At 42.4% G+C, this 18,299-nt stretch overlaps 1 protein-coding gene across 7 annotated transcripts in view; it reads left to right on the forward strand.

Annotated features, from left to right (window-relative positions):
* Positions 1–18,299, forward strand: part of Sox5 (SRY-box transcription factor 5) — a 367,386-nt gene that overhangs the window by 245,133 nt on the left and 103,954 nt on the right. For 4 of the 7 annotated variants that reach the window (XM_055605653.1, XM_055605658.1, XM_055605656.1 and 1 more), the window contains exon 7: positions 1,152–1,275. In XM_055605653.1, coding sequence (XP_055461628.1) covers positions 1,152–1,275 — 124 coding nt within the window. The remainder of the gene's footprint in view (positions 1–1,151; positions 1,276–18,299) is intronic. The other 3 variants (XM_055605654.1, XM_055605657.1, XM_055605660.1) reach the window with 1 other exon arrangement.

Genomic DNA, 18,299 nt, shown 5'->3' on the forward strand with positions numbered 1-18,299 from the left:
TATATATATATATATATATATATATATATATATATATATATATATATGCATGAACATACAGATACATTCACACTCAGACTCCACAATCACAGGTGTGGTTTATCAAGGCAGTTTTCCTCAGTTCTGTGAGGTGATTGTTCTTTAGCCATTATGTCAGTGCTGAAAGACAAGCATGTGGCATTTTCACCAAGGGTGTCATCCAAAGTTAATCACTGTGTTGGGTGTTGAACTCCATTGTTCTTTGAAGGTCTCAGGTCTTCTAGATGTTCCCTTTGAGGTATTCCCAAGACATACCCTTAAAACCGAGTATTCTAACAAATTTCTGTGTCAGTGATTGATTTTTACCTTTATTAAACTTCGATTCATTGCACGTAGAGATGGTTTTTATAAAGACAGTTTCTTTCATGTGGATTATGTATTTGGATCATAGTCACCCTCATGCTCCCCTTTCTCACTTGCTACCCACCAACATCCTTCTTTTTTCCCAAGATCTCTTACTTCTGGTTTCATGTCAATATAGGGGTGTGTGTGTGTGTGTTTGTGTAGAGAGAGATAGGTGATTTTATATATCTATATAAAATCCAGAATCCACAAGTGGAAAAAAAAAAAAACAAAAACAAAACATGCGATATTTATCCTTCTGAGTAGGCCTTTTTCACTTAACATGATGCTCTCCAGTTTGTTTCTTTTCCAACAGGCATAACTATCTACTTTATGGTGCCTAAGATATACTGTGGTTATGCCACACTCTTTTTAATTCATTCACCTGTGAACAGATGCCTAGGCTGATCTCAGGCCTTGGATACTGTGACTGGTGCTTCCACAAGCATGGGTGGCAAGAGTACTTGTTGTAACTTGCCTGGGCATTTTGGGGTGCATATTTAGGAGAGAGATTTCTGGGTCACATGGAAGTTCTGTTTTTAGTGCTTTCGGCAATACCATATTGAGTGGATGAACCAAATTTTCCTTCAAGCTCACCAATTTGTTGTTTGTTTCCTTAGTGTTATTTGTTTTCTTAATGATAGTCATTCTGATGAGGGTGAGATGGAATCTAGATGTATGATTTTCTTTTCTCATGAAGTAAGGGGCTGGTGGGGGTGAAACTAGGGGTACAAAGGCTTCTTCTCTTTGATTATCTCTCTCACGTTCAGCAGGTTCAAGGTCAGCTGCCACCTTTGATGATTCCCGTGTTCCCTCCTGACCAGCGGACTTTAGCAGCAGCTGCCCAGCAAGGATTCCTGCTTCCTCCTGGTTTCAGCTACAAGGCTGGGTGTAGTAAGTACTGCTGAGCTTTTAATGCCACAGTGGGTGGGGGACTTGGCTTTCGGTTGGACCATTTAATGTACTTGTCACACCAGGAAATGAGTTCACTTGGCAAGTTTACTTTAGATAGAAGACGCAACAATGATGTTGGAAGGGTTTGAGTTAATACTCATTAGTGGATATGTAATTTTTGTGCCACCAGAGCCAGTACTTATTGTTTACACTTTTATGCCTTCTACTTCTAATGTATTGGTAAAATATGAATATAATTTGGGGGTTCTTTGTTTTTTAGAAATGCCTTTCTATAGTTTTTCATAATCCAGTAAGTTAACCCTGAATTCCCTAGAGAGCATGGGAGCTTTGTGCCCTCCATATAATAATCGTCTGTTGTGGATGGAATGTGAAATGACCCTAAAAGACTTGTGCTCTTGAACAATGCTTACCCCCCAACACAATGATGATGGTGTTTGAGAAAGCTGTGGAACCTTTAAGACACAGATGTGATCATTGGGGGTAGGCCTTGCAGGTCTTTGGCCCCACCTATTCCCTATTTTCACGTTGACCCCTGACTGTGGGTTTTCGAGAAGCCAGCCTTCCACTTAGGACTTCTAGCCCCTTAGGTTGTGGGCCAGAAGCCTCACTTCCTGTCTTGCTTCTTATTGTGTACTTTGTACAGAGCACGGAGAGTAACTGACACTGAACTCAGTTCCTCCTAGTCTCTGATAGACCTTAGCCTCAGCCTTACTCTTTCTGGGTGTTGTTCTTTCACCCCGTGGTTCACTCTCCTGGGTGTCTTGAACCTGCTCCAGGTCATGTCAGGGTGCTTTTCTGAACCTATGCTGAACTCCTCTCCCCTGACCCTGTGGTGTCATGTATGATTCCCCAGTTCTATGTAATATAAAGATAGAAAGACTACCTTTATAGTGTGTGTTAAAATCACAGCTGTAAAGAGGCAAAACATTGCTTACCAGGGAAGTTAGAGTTAATTTCTAGTCAAAGTGTGTAGAGATTCTTTAAAAATCCATCACGGCTCAAAACTCAGGACTAACAATATATAGCTCCAGATACCCGTCTTTATAGTTTTTTATTTATTTAGCCAATATCCCTCCTGACTTGGTTTTCAAAGGAGTCGACACATTGTGTTCTCACCCTGGATCCTTGGCTTATCCATTTCATAATACAATTACGCAGTTCTAATTCTGTAGATCACCACTTAGTCCAGACACACAGAAGTCTTCTTTAAAAAGAACTATTAAGGGTATGCTCTCAAAGTTTAAAATTCTCAGAATAATTTTATATCCTGTTACTCTAAGCCCTGTGTTTTTAAGCATAAAGAGTCTTTGGCTTTATTTAAAGAACTGCTCCTCACTTGAAACACGTGTAGCCAATGTGGTTTTAGTATTTTGTTTGTTTTGTTTTTGTTTATTTGTTTTTGTATTCTAGCTTACTAAAACAGCAAAAAAAAAAAACCTGTTTAAAAAAATCATCTGTTGCCTCAGACTTCATTGCAAAAGATGCATATAACATCATTTTCTTTTCCAAAAGAAAAGTAAGTGTATTTTTAAGCAAACATAGAAGTTCTATTAACAAATACTGTGCAGAAAAGAAAAACATCCTGAGAGTAAACAGTAGCACACCTCTAGCCCCGGGCACAGTTAGGAGCACAGCACCCTTGGCTGTCCTTTGACAGTTAGCATATAAATTTGTCTAGTCTCAATGGGTTACACACTGAATCTTGTTTTCCCTTGTGGGAACAGTTGGAATTTTAACTGTTTGATATTCATGTCTTTAAATGCTTAAAGTTATAAACAATGCCACTTCTTCAGTTACCTTAGAAATAAAACAGAATAAAGCTTTTACTGCTGCTGGCCAACTCCAGCTTGGCACCTTGCCAGACTCTAGACCGTAGCCGAAGTAGGCTGTGAGGAAAAGTGGGTGCCTGTGTTAACATGGGGCTTTGGGGGCGAGCCTTGAGGAGGAGCTGGGGGGCATGACAAATAATAGTCCAGACTGTCTCTTCACCAGTCACATTGCTAGGAAAGAAAGTGGGGAGCTAAATAAAGCCTTCCAACCTGTCTTCAGGGTGACTCCTCACCTGTTTGCCTGTGCTTGTCAACCTGATTTTTGTATATGGCAGTTGTTTTGAGTGTTAATGACGCAGTTCTCGGTGACAGGCACTGACCAGTCCTCCTACTGTGTGCATCCAAAACCAGAGGCTTTCCCTTGGCTTGTGGAACACTGGGTGAAGGTTTGTTCAGGAGCTAAAATGTAGAACTACAAGTGTTCCCTGCTATCATGGGCTGAGGAGCCTGGCCACTGAAGCCCGAGTCAACAAATCTTATTCACAGAAAAAGAGGCTCCTGGGAGCGTAGAGGTATTGTATTGTTCCTGTTTTGGAAATAATGATAAAAACATTTCCTGCCATGGAGTAAACAAAAAAAAAAATTGTCACATAGCTCTCCCTACCAGAACAGATACACAGGCTGACAGCAGCAGAGGAGAGCAGCAGAGACATCAGGACTGGTCAAGTGCACAGACAGGAGCACAGGATAGTCTCTTCCAGGCTGTCCTGCCAGGCTCTGCGTCAGTCCACAACCACGAGTACTGATAACATACTCTAACGTTCCATTTGGGCACTTAATAAAGTCATGCACAAAAATGCACAAAGCCATACCTAGTTATTCATTTTCTTACTTTTTTTTTTAAGACAGGGTAGCCTGAACTCGCTTTCTAGACCAGGCTGGCCTTGAACTCATGGAGATCTTCCTGGATGTCTACCTGAGTGCTGAGATTACAGGCTTGTGCCACCACGCCCTGCCCTACTTATTTCTTAAGACCTAAAATGTACTTCTAAAGTTCTGTGGAGTTAAAAATAATGGCATTTTGTTTATTATTGTCATCATTGCTGTTGGGCATAGACACAAGCTCACTCTGTAGTCTAGTCCTCCTACTTCAGGCTATAGCATCTTGGGATTAGGGGTGTCAGTCTCCATATTCAGTGCATCATAAAGATGAATTAGTAAACTGAATGTCATCTTAGGAGAGATAGGAGGCCTGGATTTGAAAAAGTCGTATGTAAACAATTTGGGTAGGTTAACTCTATATTGCCCAACTCACTTAAAAAAGTTAAACAATAGTTCTTTTAAAACTTGGTAGTTCTTTCTAAACTCTTAAATGGGCTGCAATATGAAGAATAACTTTATAATGTATAACTTAAAATTCCAAGTCTAATGCAGATCTGACAGTACTAGCTCAGTGGAAGCAGAAAATAATCATGATAGCCTATTAAATAAGTTTGGAATGCAAAGTACCCAAGATGTTGGCCCTGAATTACAAGTCAAGTGGGTACAGAGACAGTTTAGTCCAATCGCTCCAAGTGTCTCAGCAGTGTATTTACACAGTCCTCTGAGGAGAGCCGTAACTTGTGAGGGAAAACCGTCAACCCATGAGCTTTGGGGCTTCTGCCAATACCTATCTTCAAATGAAGGTTTGGGCACCTTTACCGCCTGCAGAAGTACTTTGTGTTGAGAGGAAGACACATTCCCTGTGGTTGTTCATCTGGGAAAAATCAATCCTACCTTAGAGCGAGGAGATAAATTTGTCATGTGTGCGTGTTGGTGTACACCCAACACTTTCAGCTCGGGGCAGGCTTTACTGACCTCGGCTGGTGGAAGGGCTGAAGCTTGCTCTGCTGTTTCCTCTGTCTCCGGGGCCCTTCCCTCTGTGACTTTCAGCGGATAGTGTCCAGGAAAGTCCCTGTCCCTCCACTGTGTAGTTTAGAGCCATAGTTGGGAGGAGCAGATGACTCAGTTACTGGTAGCTGTAGCCCTCTGCATTGCCTTTCTCCATTTGGGCACAACATTTCCAATCCTATAATTCTCATAGTCACACCCACTGGAAATTCTGACAGGGAGGCATTTTATATGGAAATAATAAAGTCTCAAGAAAAGTCAAAATTCAATAAATGAACAACTTTTATGCACACTGTAAAAGTAAGTTGGAAAAGAGCTGGCTTGACCACTTAGCACAAGGTGTGGAATTGAATGTGTCACGTGGCTGTCGACACAGAGTCTACTTGCTAGATGGACAGGACTACGCCTCATGCCAAGGTCCTCAATGTGGTCTTGGTTAAGTTGCTGGGCATTTTAAGAATTCAAAAGAATACAGAGGGATCTATTTGGCACTTTGCAAACTTCCATACTTAAGCTGGGTGGACTCTTCCACTTAATAAGGGTGAGCGGCTGGGTTTTTCTCTCTTCTTGAAGGTGGCTATGCCATGGAAAGTGCCTTCACCCTGGATGGTTTCAGGGCTTTAATCGTGGTGTTTCTTGCGGTGGTGGTTTTCCAGCTCTGTTGCTCCTTTATATTTTAAACCAGGAAGTTGTCATGAACATAAAGTAACAAAACGTATTCCCACATAACTTACAGAACTATGCATACTGCTCTGAGGATAATCAATTCATAGACCTGTAGCAGCTGATCCCTTCCTGGGTATGATTGCAGGCCTTCTGTTGCATTTGTTTTGAGAAATTTGCCCAATTCTGAACGGGCAACAGCAAATTATGAAGTACTTAGAATGGCAGAGTGTGGAGGTGCAATGGGGTTCTAAGATTTGCTGCTTTGCTCCTCCTCCAGCCAGTGTGGCGGCTTCAAAGAGAAATGCCCCCACAGGCTCAGGTGTTTGAACTCCTAGTCTCCAGTTGGTGGCGCTGTTTGAGACAGTTGCGGAGGCTTTATGAGATAGAGCCTTGATGGAGCAGTACCTCACTGTGGATAGGCTGATGCTTCCTTTGTGTAGATGGATGTGGTATCTATCTCCCAGCTCTGCTTTTGCTCCCGTCTGTGTGACAGGGTTTCCCTGATACCACAGGCTCCAATATAGACGCATGCAGCCATGGCTGGCTCAAGGTGACTCATTACAGGAGTAAATACATTCAGACTTTAGTAGCTAAATCTGACTTCCTTAAAGGCTTTAACTTATAAATTTTGGAGAAGAAAGAGAATTAGGGGTCCAGGGAGAAAAGTAATCACAATAATTCTAATATGAAATATGAACTATGGAAGCAGTTCTTCCTTCCTCTGCTCTTTGATATGGAACCTGCAGTCTGTAGTGGCCAGGACCTGGGTTCCCTCCTCTGTCGGTTTGATGAATGTGCACAACATTGGTGGGGTTGGCTTCTGCTCTGATGGCTGCTTAGACACTGACTGCCTTGACCTGAGTGTCAGCAGACACTATAGACTCTGTTAAATGAGAAATTAGCATGTGGTCTTCTAAATGCCAGCTCATAAGCTCTGTGCAACAGAGAGGCACAATGGCTCCCACGCGCTCTCCCATCCGGTAGTGAAACATGTGGCATTAACTATAAGCAGGAACATGTCAACAAGTTTGCCTGAGGAAGCTGATGGCATTTAATTCCTAAACATTAATTTTATTGTGCCATATGAAGATCTAATTAACTGAGAGTCTCCTTTTGTATTTGAAGAGGAAACACTGTTCAGAAAACTGATGAGGAGTAAGTACGCCACATTTTAAGTTTATTAAGCTTGGCTTACCAACTTCTATTTATTTAAGCTAATCTCATAAGACAATTAACTATTTTATTCACTATATTGCTATTTTTCTTAGCACAATTATGAAAACTAATCGACGTGCTAAAATACAGAAAAGACTATGTGAGTGCATCTCTGATTTCATAGAGCCAGGAGTGACTAAATACAATTTCTAAAAATAATAAATATAAATTTAAAAATCACGTAACTCCAACATGAGCCCGATAAACAGACGAGTGGAAACAGACACGGGCAAAATGGTACATCCAGAGGACCCGAGGGGTAGCTCACAACCACCTGTAGCTGCATCTCCAGGCGGTCAGACACACTCTTCTGTCCTTTCTGGGCACCCACATATTCATGTCATGTAAGTGCTAGGTGTAGTGTTCTAATCGCTTCTGTGGGTGGGCACCGGATCTGTGTTTCTGTGACATTCCCCTTTTCTCAGCATTTCAGAAGGTGCAGCAGTTTTCTTTTGTGCCTTCACTGTTTTAATGTTCAGGCAGCCACAGGAATGTCTGTCCCAGCTACTTCACGTGATAATTGAAAATGTTTAATTGACTCATTATAGCTGTTTCTAAAGGGGACAAGTCATTGTCACTGTAACACATCACAACTGGGTAGTTAGTAGGTGATCCAACTTTGAACATGAAGGCTGTCAGAATTAAAACCCTCTCACTCACTCCAGGCCTAGGTGGGTCCATTCTTCCTAGGAAGCAGTCCAGACTCCTGAAGGGCAGCTGAGCTCTGAGCTTCCTTTGCAAATGGAGGGTCCTATTACATCACTTCCAGGTGTCTGAAACGTGCCAGGCAGAGTCTTTTAGGCTAAGAGTCATCCCAGGTGTATTTCCCACTGGCTCCTTTCCTCCTTGCCACCTCGGTTACATTCCCCATCGCTGTGGCCAAAGTCTGCCATGAAGCAAGCTGAAGGAGGGAGGGTTTTCGTGCCTGCAGTCCATGCTGGTGGGGAAGGGGGGGCCCTGAGGTGAGCACCCACATTGTTCCAGCTGTTGGGAGGCAGAGTGACCAGCTTCCTGCAGTGAGGCACTATGTCTTAAAGGTTCCAGAGCCTTCTCATCCGGAGGCTGATCTATCCCAGAAGCCTCTGGGGGACATTTCCATGCAAGCCCACAGACTCTGAGCACAATTCAGGAAATGAGATGTCCTGACAGACAGAATAACAGAATATCTGTAAAAAGTGTTAAAAAATTAATTACATGCTAAACTTTAAGGACAAGTTGGGCATGAAAGAGGAAAAAAAAAAAACATTTGATTTTGTCTAAATTGACTTAAAAGAATTTTCTTCTTCCAAATTGCTACCTCTCGATATTGTAATCAAACTCGTTCCGTTTTCCCCATACCATCCCATATCTCATAAGACACAGAGGCAGGACTTAAACATGTATTCTAGTATAGTTCTGGATGTGAAAGCAATTAGTTAATGAATGAGTCCCTTTGAGCAGCTTAATGTGAGTTACTGTGCTGCCGTTTAAATGACGCCTCTGTAGCAAGGCTGGAACTGGAGCAAAAGGCACCTCTTTGATTCATTGTCGCCTTTACAGAGATACCCAAGTTCCTCAGATGGTTAATCCAGGATTTTCATTCACACTAGAATTTTCCTATTCTGACCCAAGAGTTGAAGGAAAAACAAGTACTTCATCATTTCTATGCAGAAATGTCTGTTCTGAGAGGCACTTCCTGAAGTGTTCATAAATTAATCTCTTTCTAAACTAGCTATCGAGGTAACTGTTAAATAGGATAAAGTTTTCATTTGCTACGCTACATTAAAAAGTCATAAAACTGTATTTTATTAAAAAAAAAACCTCCTAGTGAAAAAATGTTAGCCGATGACAGAGCAGTTAAGAGCTTGCGATTATCTTAGGATGTCTTCTTTTAAAATCTCTATAGAGCCAAACAAGTAATGTATTTTACTCTTTTAAATAAAATTCACTAGGAATATTTGCATTTATTCTTTACTGTTTGGTGGGAGTTAAAAAATGTTATCATGTCTCATAAAATTTTTCAAATTAAAGCCATATTGTGCTATGGCAGCAAGTTTTAAAAGGCTAAGCCATTTCCTATGTGGAGAAAGACCTTCTGATCTTCTCCATTTCTGGGTTCTGCAAGCTATTTAGAGAGAGTTGCTATATATCTGTCTAAGTGCTCTGGGGCCAGAGAGGTCACTCAGTGGTTAGGTGCTCAGCGGTTAGTTGCTCTTGTACAGGACCTGGGTTCGAGTTTCAGTACCCACACGGAGGCTCTCAACCCTCTGTAATTCAACCTACAGGAGTTCCATCACCCTCTGCTGGGCTTTGTGGGCACTGCATGCACCTGTTCACACAAAACTAAGCTAAACAACAACAAAACAAAACAAAACAAAAAATAACCCAAACAAACAAAACCACTGAAAGGCCTTCATTAAAAGTAAATACAGTGAGGATAAAAGCATAGCTGTATGGAGAGTCACAGTTACTCTTCCTTGGACTCCAGAATAAACTGGCTAAGATTATCACAGGGATGAAGAATAATTTATCTTGTCTTTATAGGAAGTATTTTCCCATTTGGGCTCCAACGGTACTTTAATAAGATGATAATTACAACCTAGCAATAAAAGAAATAGTTTGACACTTTGGACACACATACTATTTATTTAAAATTATTATGTGGGGGTGGGGGTGGGGTGGGTGTCACGCACTTGTGGGTCCAGCCTGACTGGTGAGGCCAGGAGACACCTTGCAGGAGGTGGTTTTCTGCTTAGACCATGCGGGTTGCGGGCCTCAGACTCAGGTTTTCATGTTTTGTGGCAAGCCCCTCCACCCTCCGAGCTATCTCATTGACAGAAATATAATTTACTTCTCTATCTATCTAATCAGGTATGAATAGATTCTAAAATAAAAGTTTATAAAAGACAGATCATGTAGTAGAAAAATATTTATTCCCTGGAACTCTGTAACAGAAAATTCATCTCTCATCCTCTCTTCAGAATCTATCATGTGTGGAGAATTAAAGCCAGGATGCTATGTGTCCTAGACAAATGCTTGGTCCTGAGCTACATCCCTGCTCATTTTGTACCTTTTCTGTATGACCGCAAACCCCAGAGCTCCACCCTCTCAGCTGTCTGTTCTTTATATTATGGGAAGCTACACACCATGTTTGTTCGGATGAAACACTGTATAGAAAACCAATTTGTTACTTATTTATAGAATCATTTGCTTATAAGCTGTTTTGTTTTGTTTTTCTTTTTTCATTAAAGCCTAAGCTTTCAATCCACCAAGAGGCATCTCCAGTTCTAGAAACTTGGCTAGCTTCATAACTAAATACATTTTCCATCCATCCATCCATCCATCCATCCATCCATCCATCCATCCATCCGTTTGTAAAAGTGTTAAATAGTCAGGCACTGTGCTTGGAAATGGGTATTTAAAGATTTATAAAACAAAGCTGCTGTCTTTGACATATTCATAACCTAGCTGGGAAGAATTGAATTGTTCCAGGCCGAGTGTCTGTGTCCACCAAACACTCACAGGCTATGATTCCAGTCCTCAGGGTGATTCTTCTAGGTACTGGGCATTCAGGACAACTAGGTCATGAAGTGAAGCCCTTAGGAATAAGGGTCGGAAGCTGCTCCTTCCCTTCTGTGTGAGGTTTCCACGAGCAGCATCGATGAAGCAAGAAACCACCTGCCATTAGGTGTGAAGCTCACTGGCCCCTGGCTCTCAGAGTCCCCAGCTTCTGGAATTATACCAGCAAATGTTAGGCATGAATGGGGCTCACCCCTGTAATCCTAGCACTTAGAAGGCTGAGGAAGGGAATTGCTGAAGAGTTGCAGGCCAGACTGAGCATGACAGAGCTGGGTGGAGACACTGTAGGGAAGGGAGGAAGGTTGATTTCTTGTTTTCTGGGCACCGTGTTTATAAGACTTTGCTGCAGTGCGTCGAACAGAGTAAGATGATGATGTAAACAATTGCAATGTGCTATAAATATGCCTAACATTTGAAAAGAAGTGTTTGGGAGGGAATTCGTCTAAGTCAACAAAGGAACAATTATTAGTGTGGGGATCTCTACTTTCAGTCCTGAGAGATTAAAGCAATTGATGTGGTAGAGGCACATTCTAACACAGAGACCAAGAAGTAGAATAGAATATAACTGACCTGGAAAATAGTGTGGCAAGGCCAAACTCTAAGACATGACATGACAAGTCAGTCCTTTGAGGGCCTGAGACTGATTCAAGGAAATATTTTACAGATTAATACAGAAAAAATTTCAAGTAATTGGAGAACTAAAACCCAGAGTTGAGGTCAAAGAAGTACTCCATGCATTGCCTTTCTACCCATACATCCATGTATTCATCATATGCCCATCTGTCTTCCCACACACCCATCCAACTATCCCTCTACCCTCCCGTCCACCCACCTACCCCAGCCACTTACTCATCATCCAGGCATCATCCAGGCATCCATCCATCCATCATTCTGTCCACCCATCCACCCACCTATACCCCAGTGAAACTATAAGGTTCCACTGGCCCTTGTTATAACACTCAGTATTTATTCATTTATAATATATAAATTATAATCTGCATTTATTGGCTGTATGCTGTGCTTGGAGCTAAAATGCAATATTTAATAAGTAAAGCATTGTCTCTTTTCCAGGTGTCCCAGCTATTATAACCCCCCTCCCCCGCTTATTACTACCAGTATTAGTTCACACTCAGTTACTAGTAATGAAACCTCACAGGGTAGGAATGCCAGGAGAACAAAGTTTTATTTTGACTCATGCTTCAGTGTCCCGAGGTCAGAGGTCCACAGCTGAAGACGACCCTTTCACCAGCTGATGTGGAGTGGCCCATGGCGTGACACCGAGAGTCGCTATAAACAGGAATTCGGCCGCTTCTAAATCTCCCAGTGTTCAGTCACAAAGCTTCCAACTCCAGTCACCCCCAAAGCCCTACCTCAGATGGCTCAGCAGTTAGAGACTCTTGTTGCTTCTTCAGAGGATCTGAGTCCAGTTCCCAGCACCCACAGACACCCGTAACTCCAGCCTCAGAGCATCTGATAGACAACTTCTTCTGACCCCCTTGAGTACCCTTAGTTACATGGCATAAATACACACAAATGCACACCTGTGCACACAAAAATGAAATAAGCCTTAAAAAATAGACTCCACTGTTAGACTGTATTTCCAACTTCGTCATCCTTCATAGTGAAGATCCAGTATAAACATGCAAACTTTTGGTGGTGCTTTAAATACTATCCAAAATATAGGACAGATTTTGTTATCATTTTGTATAGTCCCGTTAGATATTTGTTTGTCTTGGCAGTAGTCTGTCTAACCTGCCTGCTGCTAGGATTCTGGGTCTGATGATTTTGACATGCTTTTCTGTGTCAGTTTTATAAGTGAAACCATTGTGCAGGCAAGGATTGTGCTTTTATTTCTCAGAGCTGTATGTGATCCATGTTAGTAAAATGATGTTAATAAAATGAGCATTAAATAATCCATCATAAAAATTTAACTACATGCTTTTAAATTAGTCTGTTCAGTTCTCTCCTTTTCTTACAAAAGAAAGGTTGACTACACTATTTTAAATTCTGAGGTCCTCCTAAATGGGCCTTAAATATATCCTACCTCTTACTGACTTGTGAAGATTATCTGAAACCCATATAGGTGCACACACAGACACCTGTATCTCCAGCTTCAGGGGCTCCAACAACTTCTTCTGACCTCCTTGTGCAAACACATACACATGTTGTAAACGCACAGATACACACCTGTAGACACAAAAATAAAATAAATCTTAAAACAATAAATACCCCTGTTAGTGTTTCCAACTTCTTCATCCCTCTCAGTGAAGATTCAGTACAAACACGTACGTGTGCATGTCTATATACATCTATCCAAGGTTCTCTGCATGTGTCTGTATGCTAGCATTTGTAAAATGCCCTAAATGTATCAAAGTTCTAAAACTCAGTAACTATTAGTTGCCCACACTTTAAGCCAGCGGGGATGCAGTGAGTCTGGAGAAGAGGAGATTTCTTTCCTGAATCGCATATGAGAATAGAGGGGAAAGCACATGGGCGGTTCTCCCTCTGTGGTCCTGTGTCTCTCTCCTGCCAGCTACTCGGGGTCTAAGCTCTCTGAGGGTGTTGCCTCTCTCCTGCTTCATCCTGATAAGTTCATGATTGTTTCCTCTGGATGTGTTGCAATGGGGTTAACACGTTGGTCGTCCCAACTTTCCCTCTTCCAATCCATCTCTCTCTATCCACAGAACTGATCTGTCTGGAACACAAATCAGGCCATGTCACACCCTGCTTAGCATTGGCCACTGACTCACCACTGCCAGCAGAGCAAATGCAAGGCCTTGAGTTCCGCTCACTCTCTGGGCTCATAGCTCACTGTCCCTTTCTGCACTGGATATATTGAGGAGGTTGTACCCGTATGTGCAGGGAGTGTGAGGTGTGGGAGCCCTGCCTGGTTTATAGCCAGGAACATGGGTCAGGGCTCACAGGTAGAAGGTGCTGGTTGTCAAGCCTTTCAATAGCCTTTGAGATGGATCAAAGCAAGAACTTTCTTCTCAGCCTCTCTTCTACGGTGTCCTCATAAACCTTAGGCTCCTCTCCGTCTGGAAATGAGAGAAGGTGGGACAGGATGGGTTAACTGCCCATCTGAGAAGACAAGTAATCTGCCTCCAGGAATGATGGAGACCTGTGTATACTCGGCGGACATAGACATAGCAGGTCCTGAAGCATTAGGTCTTAGTGAAAGTAGCCATGGTCTGGGAGCACTCAGATCAACAACTTTCATTTGGCTCTTGTCTCCTCCAAGGCTAAGTCCCTTCCTCAGAGTTGCTAGAATACCTTCCGTTCTCTTCTCCTTTGCCCAGAGCATCCTTAGGTCAGTTTTGTGTGTTTGAATGATTGTCTGCTCATTAGATAACAAATGCCACCAGGACAGGGACCTGTGTATAAGGCGGGTAGTTTTCATATTTCCTGGTACCTAGAGAAAGAAATTTAGTGTTGTCAAGGAGGCAAAACAAAGACATAATAAATACTACAGGCTGACAAAGTATTTACCGCATTTGACTGAAGATGGAGATTTCAGCAGCCCATGCATTAGGTCAGCAGCCGCTTGAGAGTTTGCTCAACCATGGCAAAGGCCACACCTACTTCTCAAACTCCTTAGCTAAATAACACTGTTTTGAATAATTATTCTCTTGTCTTTTATATAACATAGCAACAGATCATAACACAACTAGAGATGAGTGATGTGAATTTTCATATTGACTCAACACTATCAGCAAATCTTCTGAAGGGTTTAAGGCCAGCCTTAGCGTTTTTATTTTCACATACACTGTAATGGCTGTGTTATGAAAGCATTGACTCGCATGTCTTGTAGCAGTGATGTTTCACTCTTGACCCTCGTATGTCCAAGTTCTGTACCACAGAAATACGGGTACAAAATATAAAGTATACAAATCAAACATTTATTGATAACAAACAATATCAACGTTTTATTTTAAAATAATTCTGTGCTACGCATGTAATTTTTCCATTTAATAAAACCCAAAGATTTCTGGAAGGTTAATAACATGAATGTACATGTTAATTTTTAAATTTAAATCTTGGCTGACTATGTGATGTTCGGGGTGTGGAGCATCTTCACCCCTTTTCAGAGTTGATTGTTTGACTTTATACTCCTCATTGCTGAGAACACTGTCCTATGTGACTGTAGGACAGAATGGTGGGAGTTTGTTTGTAGCCAGGAACATGGGTCAGTAGTTATATGCACGCACTGCCCTTACTAGGACCTGGGTCAGGTTCCAGCACTCACACCCAGTCGCTCACAACTCTCTGTAAGTCCAGTGCCGAGGGAGGGATCTGCTTCACTCTCCTGCCTTCTGTGGACATGCAACACGGCACACACAGACTAGCAGGTGTGCAGAAACATATAAACAAGATGAAAATGTTGAAGATTCCAAGTCAAAATTCACCTACTGGTTCTTTATGAAACTCAAGCGGGAAATCAAAGGCACTCTTTCTAAAAAATCAAATAATGTCATAAGTTAACCTCAATATATACAAATTTCATGAACGCTTAGAAATGAGGGTAAGAAAATACCAAAAGTCTTTGTTTTCCAAACTCAAGCCATGCTTTTCCTTGAGAGACATAAATACGCGCAGTATAAAAATGCTGTAAAATCCACAACGTGCACTTGTCTGGAGGGTGAGCCGAAGTGTTTCCGGCCACTTGCTTGTCATGTGCGCTGTGATGGTGCACAGTGCAGAGCACACATCCCGTGTCCTCAGAACTGAGGCTCCTGCGAGCCCACGTGATTAGCACCTGGCACAACACGAGCCAGGACTCTTTACGTGTTCGAGGCTGAATTAGTGTTGGGCAGTGTGTCTCCAGAAGTCTTTCCCTTCCGCCTGCCTTTCCACAACCCCAAGGTCAGTCCCTGACTCCATGGGGGGTTGTGACCCACAGCTGAAGAAGCTAGGCTTTGCTGCATTTTTTCAGCCTCATAAAAACTTTTATTTTGAACTAGAATTTTCCAGGCTCGGACTTCAATAAGAAAATTAATTTTGGAAAGGTTGAGGGAAAAAACTGTTCAAATGGTTAAAAACTGAGAAAGGAATAAAAGAAATTACTTTTAAGTAGTTGAAAATCAATTTGAATAACACATGATTGGACTTTAAAAGTCAGAGTTTTCCATTATCTGCTGTTCACTAAGTTCCTCATGTGGTATTTACAAAATAAGCCTGGTGTAATATTTTCTTGGGCGGTTTAGTTGAGGGATGGAATGAATGAGTGACAGTATTTATTTCTATAAAATCATTCTTCTCTGGTAGCTTCTGATTTTTGATTTGTCATTTATGAATTCTCATAGATTCCACATCTACCGCAGAGCCTGGCATGTTTGTAAAATATATTTTGTGCTTCCTTAATTCAGAGTTAAATTGCTATATTAGAAATTTTCTCAGCGACTATAGTTCTATTTACTTCAGAACTAGGGGAAGATTTCAGCAAATCTAGCTCTGAATATTTGGGGCTTGAAAACATTAATACTGAGGTAGGCTTGATGTAATGGAAGCGCATTTCACATCGGGCAGAGGAAACAGCTCTGGAGTGTGTGGGTCCTTGTTAACACCTCACTCGCTTCTGCTGCTAAGGTTTGCTGTCCCCCATTCCCTTAAATATCAGACACTTTGCCAAATAGAACCCTTAGACTACTGTGGTCAGGAGTGAAGTGTCTCAGACCAGGTCACTTAGACATCAGGCAGCAGGCATGTTTCTCACAGCTGTGGAAGCTGGGAGCTCTCAGAGCAGAAACTGTTCTTATGGGGCCTCTGTCTTCAGCCCGTATGAGCCTACCTTCCCTCTGCTCCTCCCCTGCTTTCCCCAAGGCACATCTGTGTCCTAAAATCTTCTTCCCCTAAGGACTCCTAGCAGGGCCTAGGAGATGGCTGAGAATGGAAAAACTATTGCTGCAGAAGCCCAATAGCCCAAGTCCAGTCCCAGGAACCAGGTGGGGTACACTGGAGGTGATGGGAGGCAAGGCAGGAGCTTCAGCCCGAAGCTCACTGGCCAGCTAGCCTCGCGTGCACAGTGCAGGGGCAAGACACTGCAAGACACGGCCTTCCTTTGCAAGGCGGGAAGCAATGACTGAGTCACAGAAATTGTCCACTGAGTGCAGTGTGTGTAACGTGGTGCGCACACACACACACACACACACACACACACACACACACACACACACCCCAATTAGTTAATTTAAACAATGGACTCCTCTGATACTGGAGTAAGGCACCAGTGAATTAACGGTGTTTATTCGTCTCTTTAGATACAGCCTAACATAGTGCCATGGATTAGGGCTTCCCTGTATCAGCAAGGGCCACACAGTCCAACCCGCAGCACACATTCACAATTGCTTACTGCTCACGACTGTCTCACACAGGCCCCTGCACTTACACGTGTACCCGTGATAGAAGCACATGTCCCTGCACTTACATGTGTACCCGTGATAGAAGCACAGGTCCCTGCACTTACACGTGTACCCGTGATAGAAGCACAGGTCCCTGCACTTACACGTGTACCCGTGATAGAAGCACAGGTCCCTGCACTTACATGTGTACCTATGATAGAAGCACATACCCCTGCACTTACACGTGTACCCGTGATAGAAGCACATTCATTTGTATACAAACACAAAGAAAGGCGCATGGAGGTTGTCATAAATGTAAGGAATAAAAATGATAATATTCTGAAGTGTACTTTGTAAAACAGTTAAATAGCGTAGATTTTAACAGTGAACTGTACATATAGATTATTACTATTTAGATATTAGTGATAGGTAAGTCCAAGCCATCTTTGCAGTCTAGATGTACTCAGGAGCTTGTGTATCTGAAATGCGCATCTATGTCCAAGTCCTATTGTTGCTTAGACTCTTTAGTTATATTGCTAAAACAGGGTCTTGCTTTGTAGCTCAGGCTGGATTGAATTTCACTATGTAGCCCAGGCTGGCCCAGAACTGACAGCCCTTCTGCCCCATCCTCCCAGCTGCTACAATTACAGGCAGGAACCACCCACCACCCGAACCAGTCATCTCTCGTCTGTTGCATTTCCATGTCCAAGTATCCAAATGTCCTTGTTAATGGAGTAGGAAAAATGTTTCTGCTCCCTGCTTTCTTCCAAGGATCATCCCTTAGAGGTTTGGGGTGGGGAGGGGTGTCTTTTCACTGACTGAGTATCACAATCATGTTCTGCTACAGGTTAAGGCCCGCTCACTCTCCTCCCCTACCCTGAAGCCACACAGATTCCTGTCTCCCCTTGCACTATTCTTCGTCACTATTTTCCAGAGCCTGAAGCCTAGCAGCTCCCGGCCTTCCTTCACTCCTGTAGCACTCAGGGATGGCCTGTGCAGTTCAAACATGCTCAGATAGCAAAGATGAGTGAACAAAGACGAGAGACCCGGATTTGTTTAATTTCATTGTGTATGTCTCCCATAGCACCCGACAGATTCCTAATCATATGGTGGATGTTGCAAGTGCTTATTAATTGATTAATTTACAACAGGGGAAGTAAATTATATAAATGAATTATCACTGTGAAGAGCACCAGAGCCTGTACCCAAGCGCTTTAGTTAATTTTAAGATTGTGTTCATTAAACGAGGAATACAAATGAATTACAATGTTGGGAGCATTTACATGATCAATTCTAATAACCATACAATTATAATATTTACCATTTTAGCTAGTTTGTATCCAATGCAATTTCAACCTTAAACATCACACCTTCCTTCCCTTTCATCAGTGTCATACAGATTAAGCAGTTAGTAATACCAAGTAGTGTGAACACCATCTGCCCCTCCCCTTCTCACACGCTTGTCCCGTCTTTACCGGGTGTTCCTCATTAGCACACCAGCTTGCTATGTTTGCATGTACGTGTCTCTTTAAAAACAAAGCCCTCCTGAAGCAACTTCCAAGTTGTC

This window comes from Psammomys obesus, unplaced genomic scaffold, assembly GCF_907164565.1.
Source record: "Psammomys obesus unplaced genomic scaffold, mPsaObe1.curated_primary_1811, whole genome shotgun sequence".
NCBI classification, from domain to species: Eukaryota; Metazoa; Chordata; class Mammalia; order Rodentia; family Muridae; genus Psammomys; species Psammomys obesus.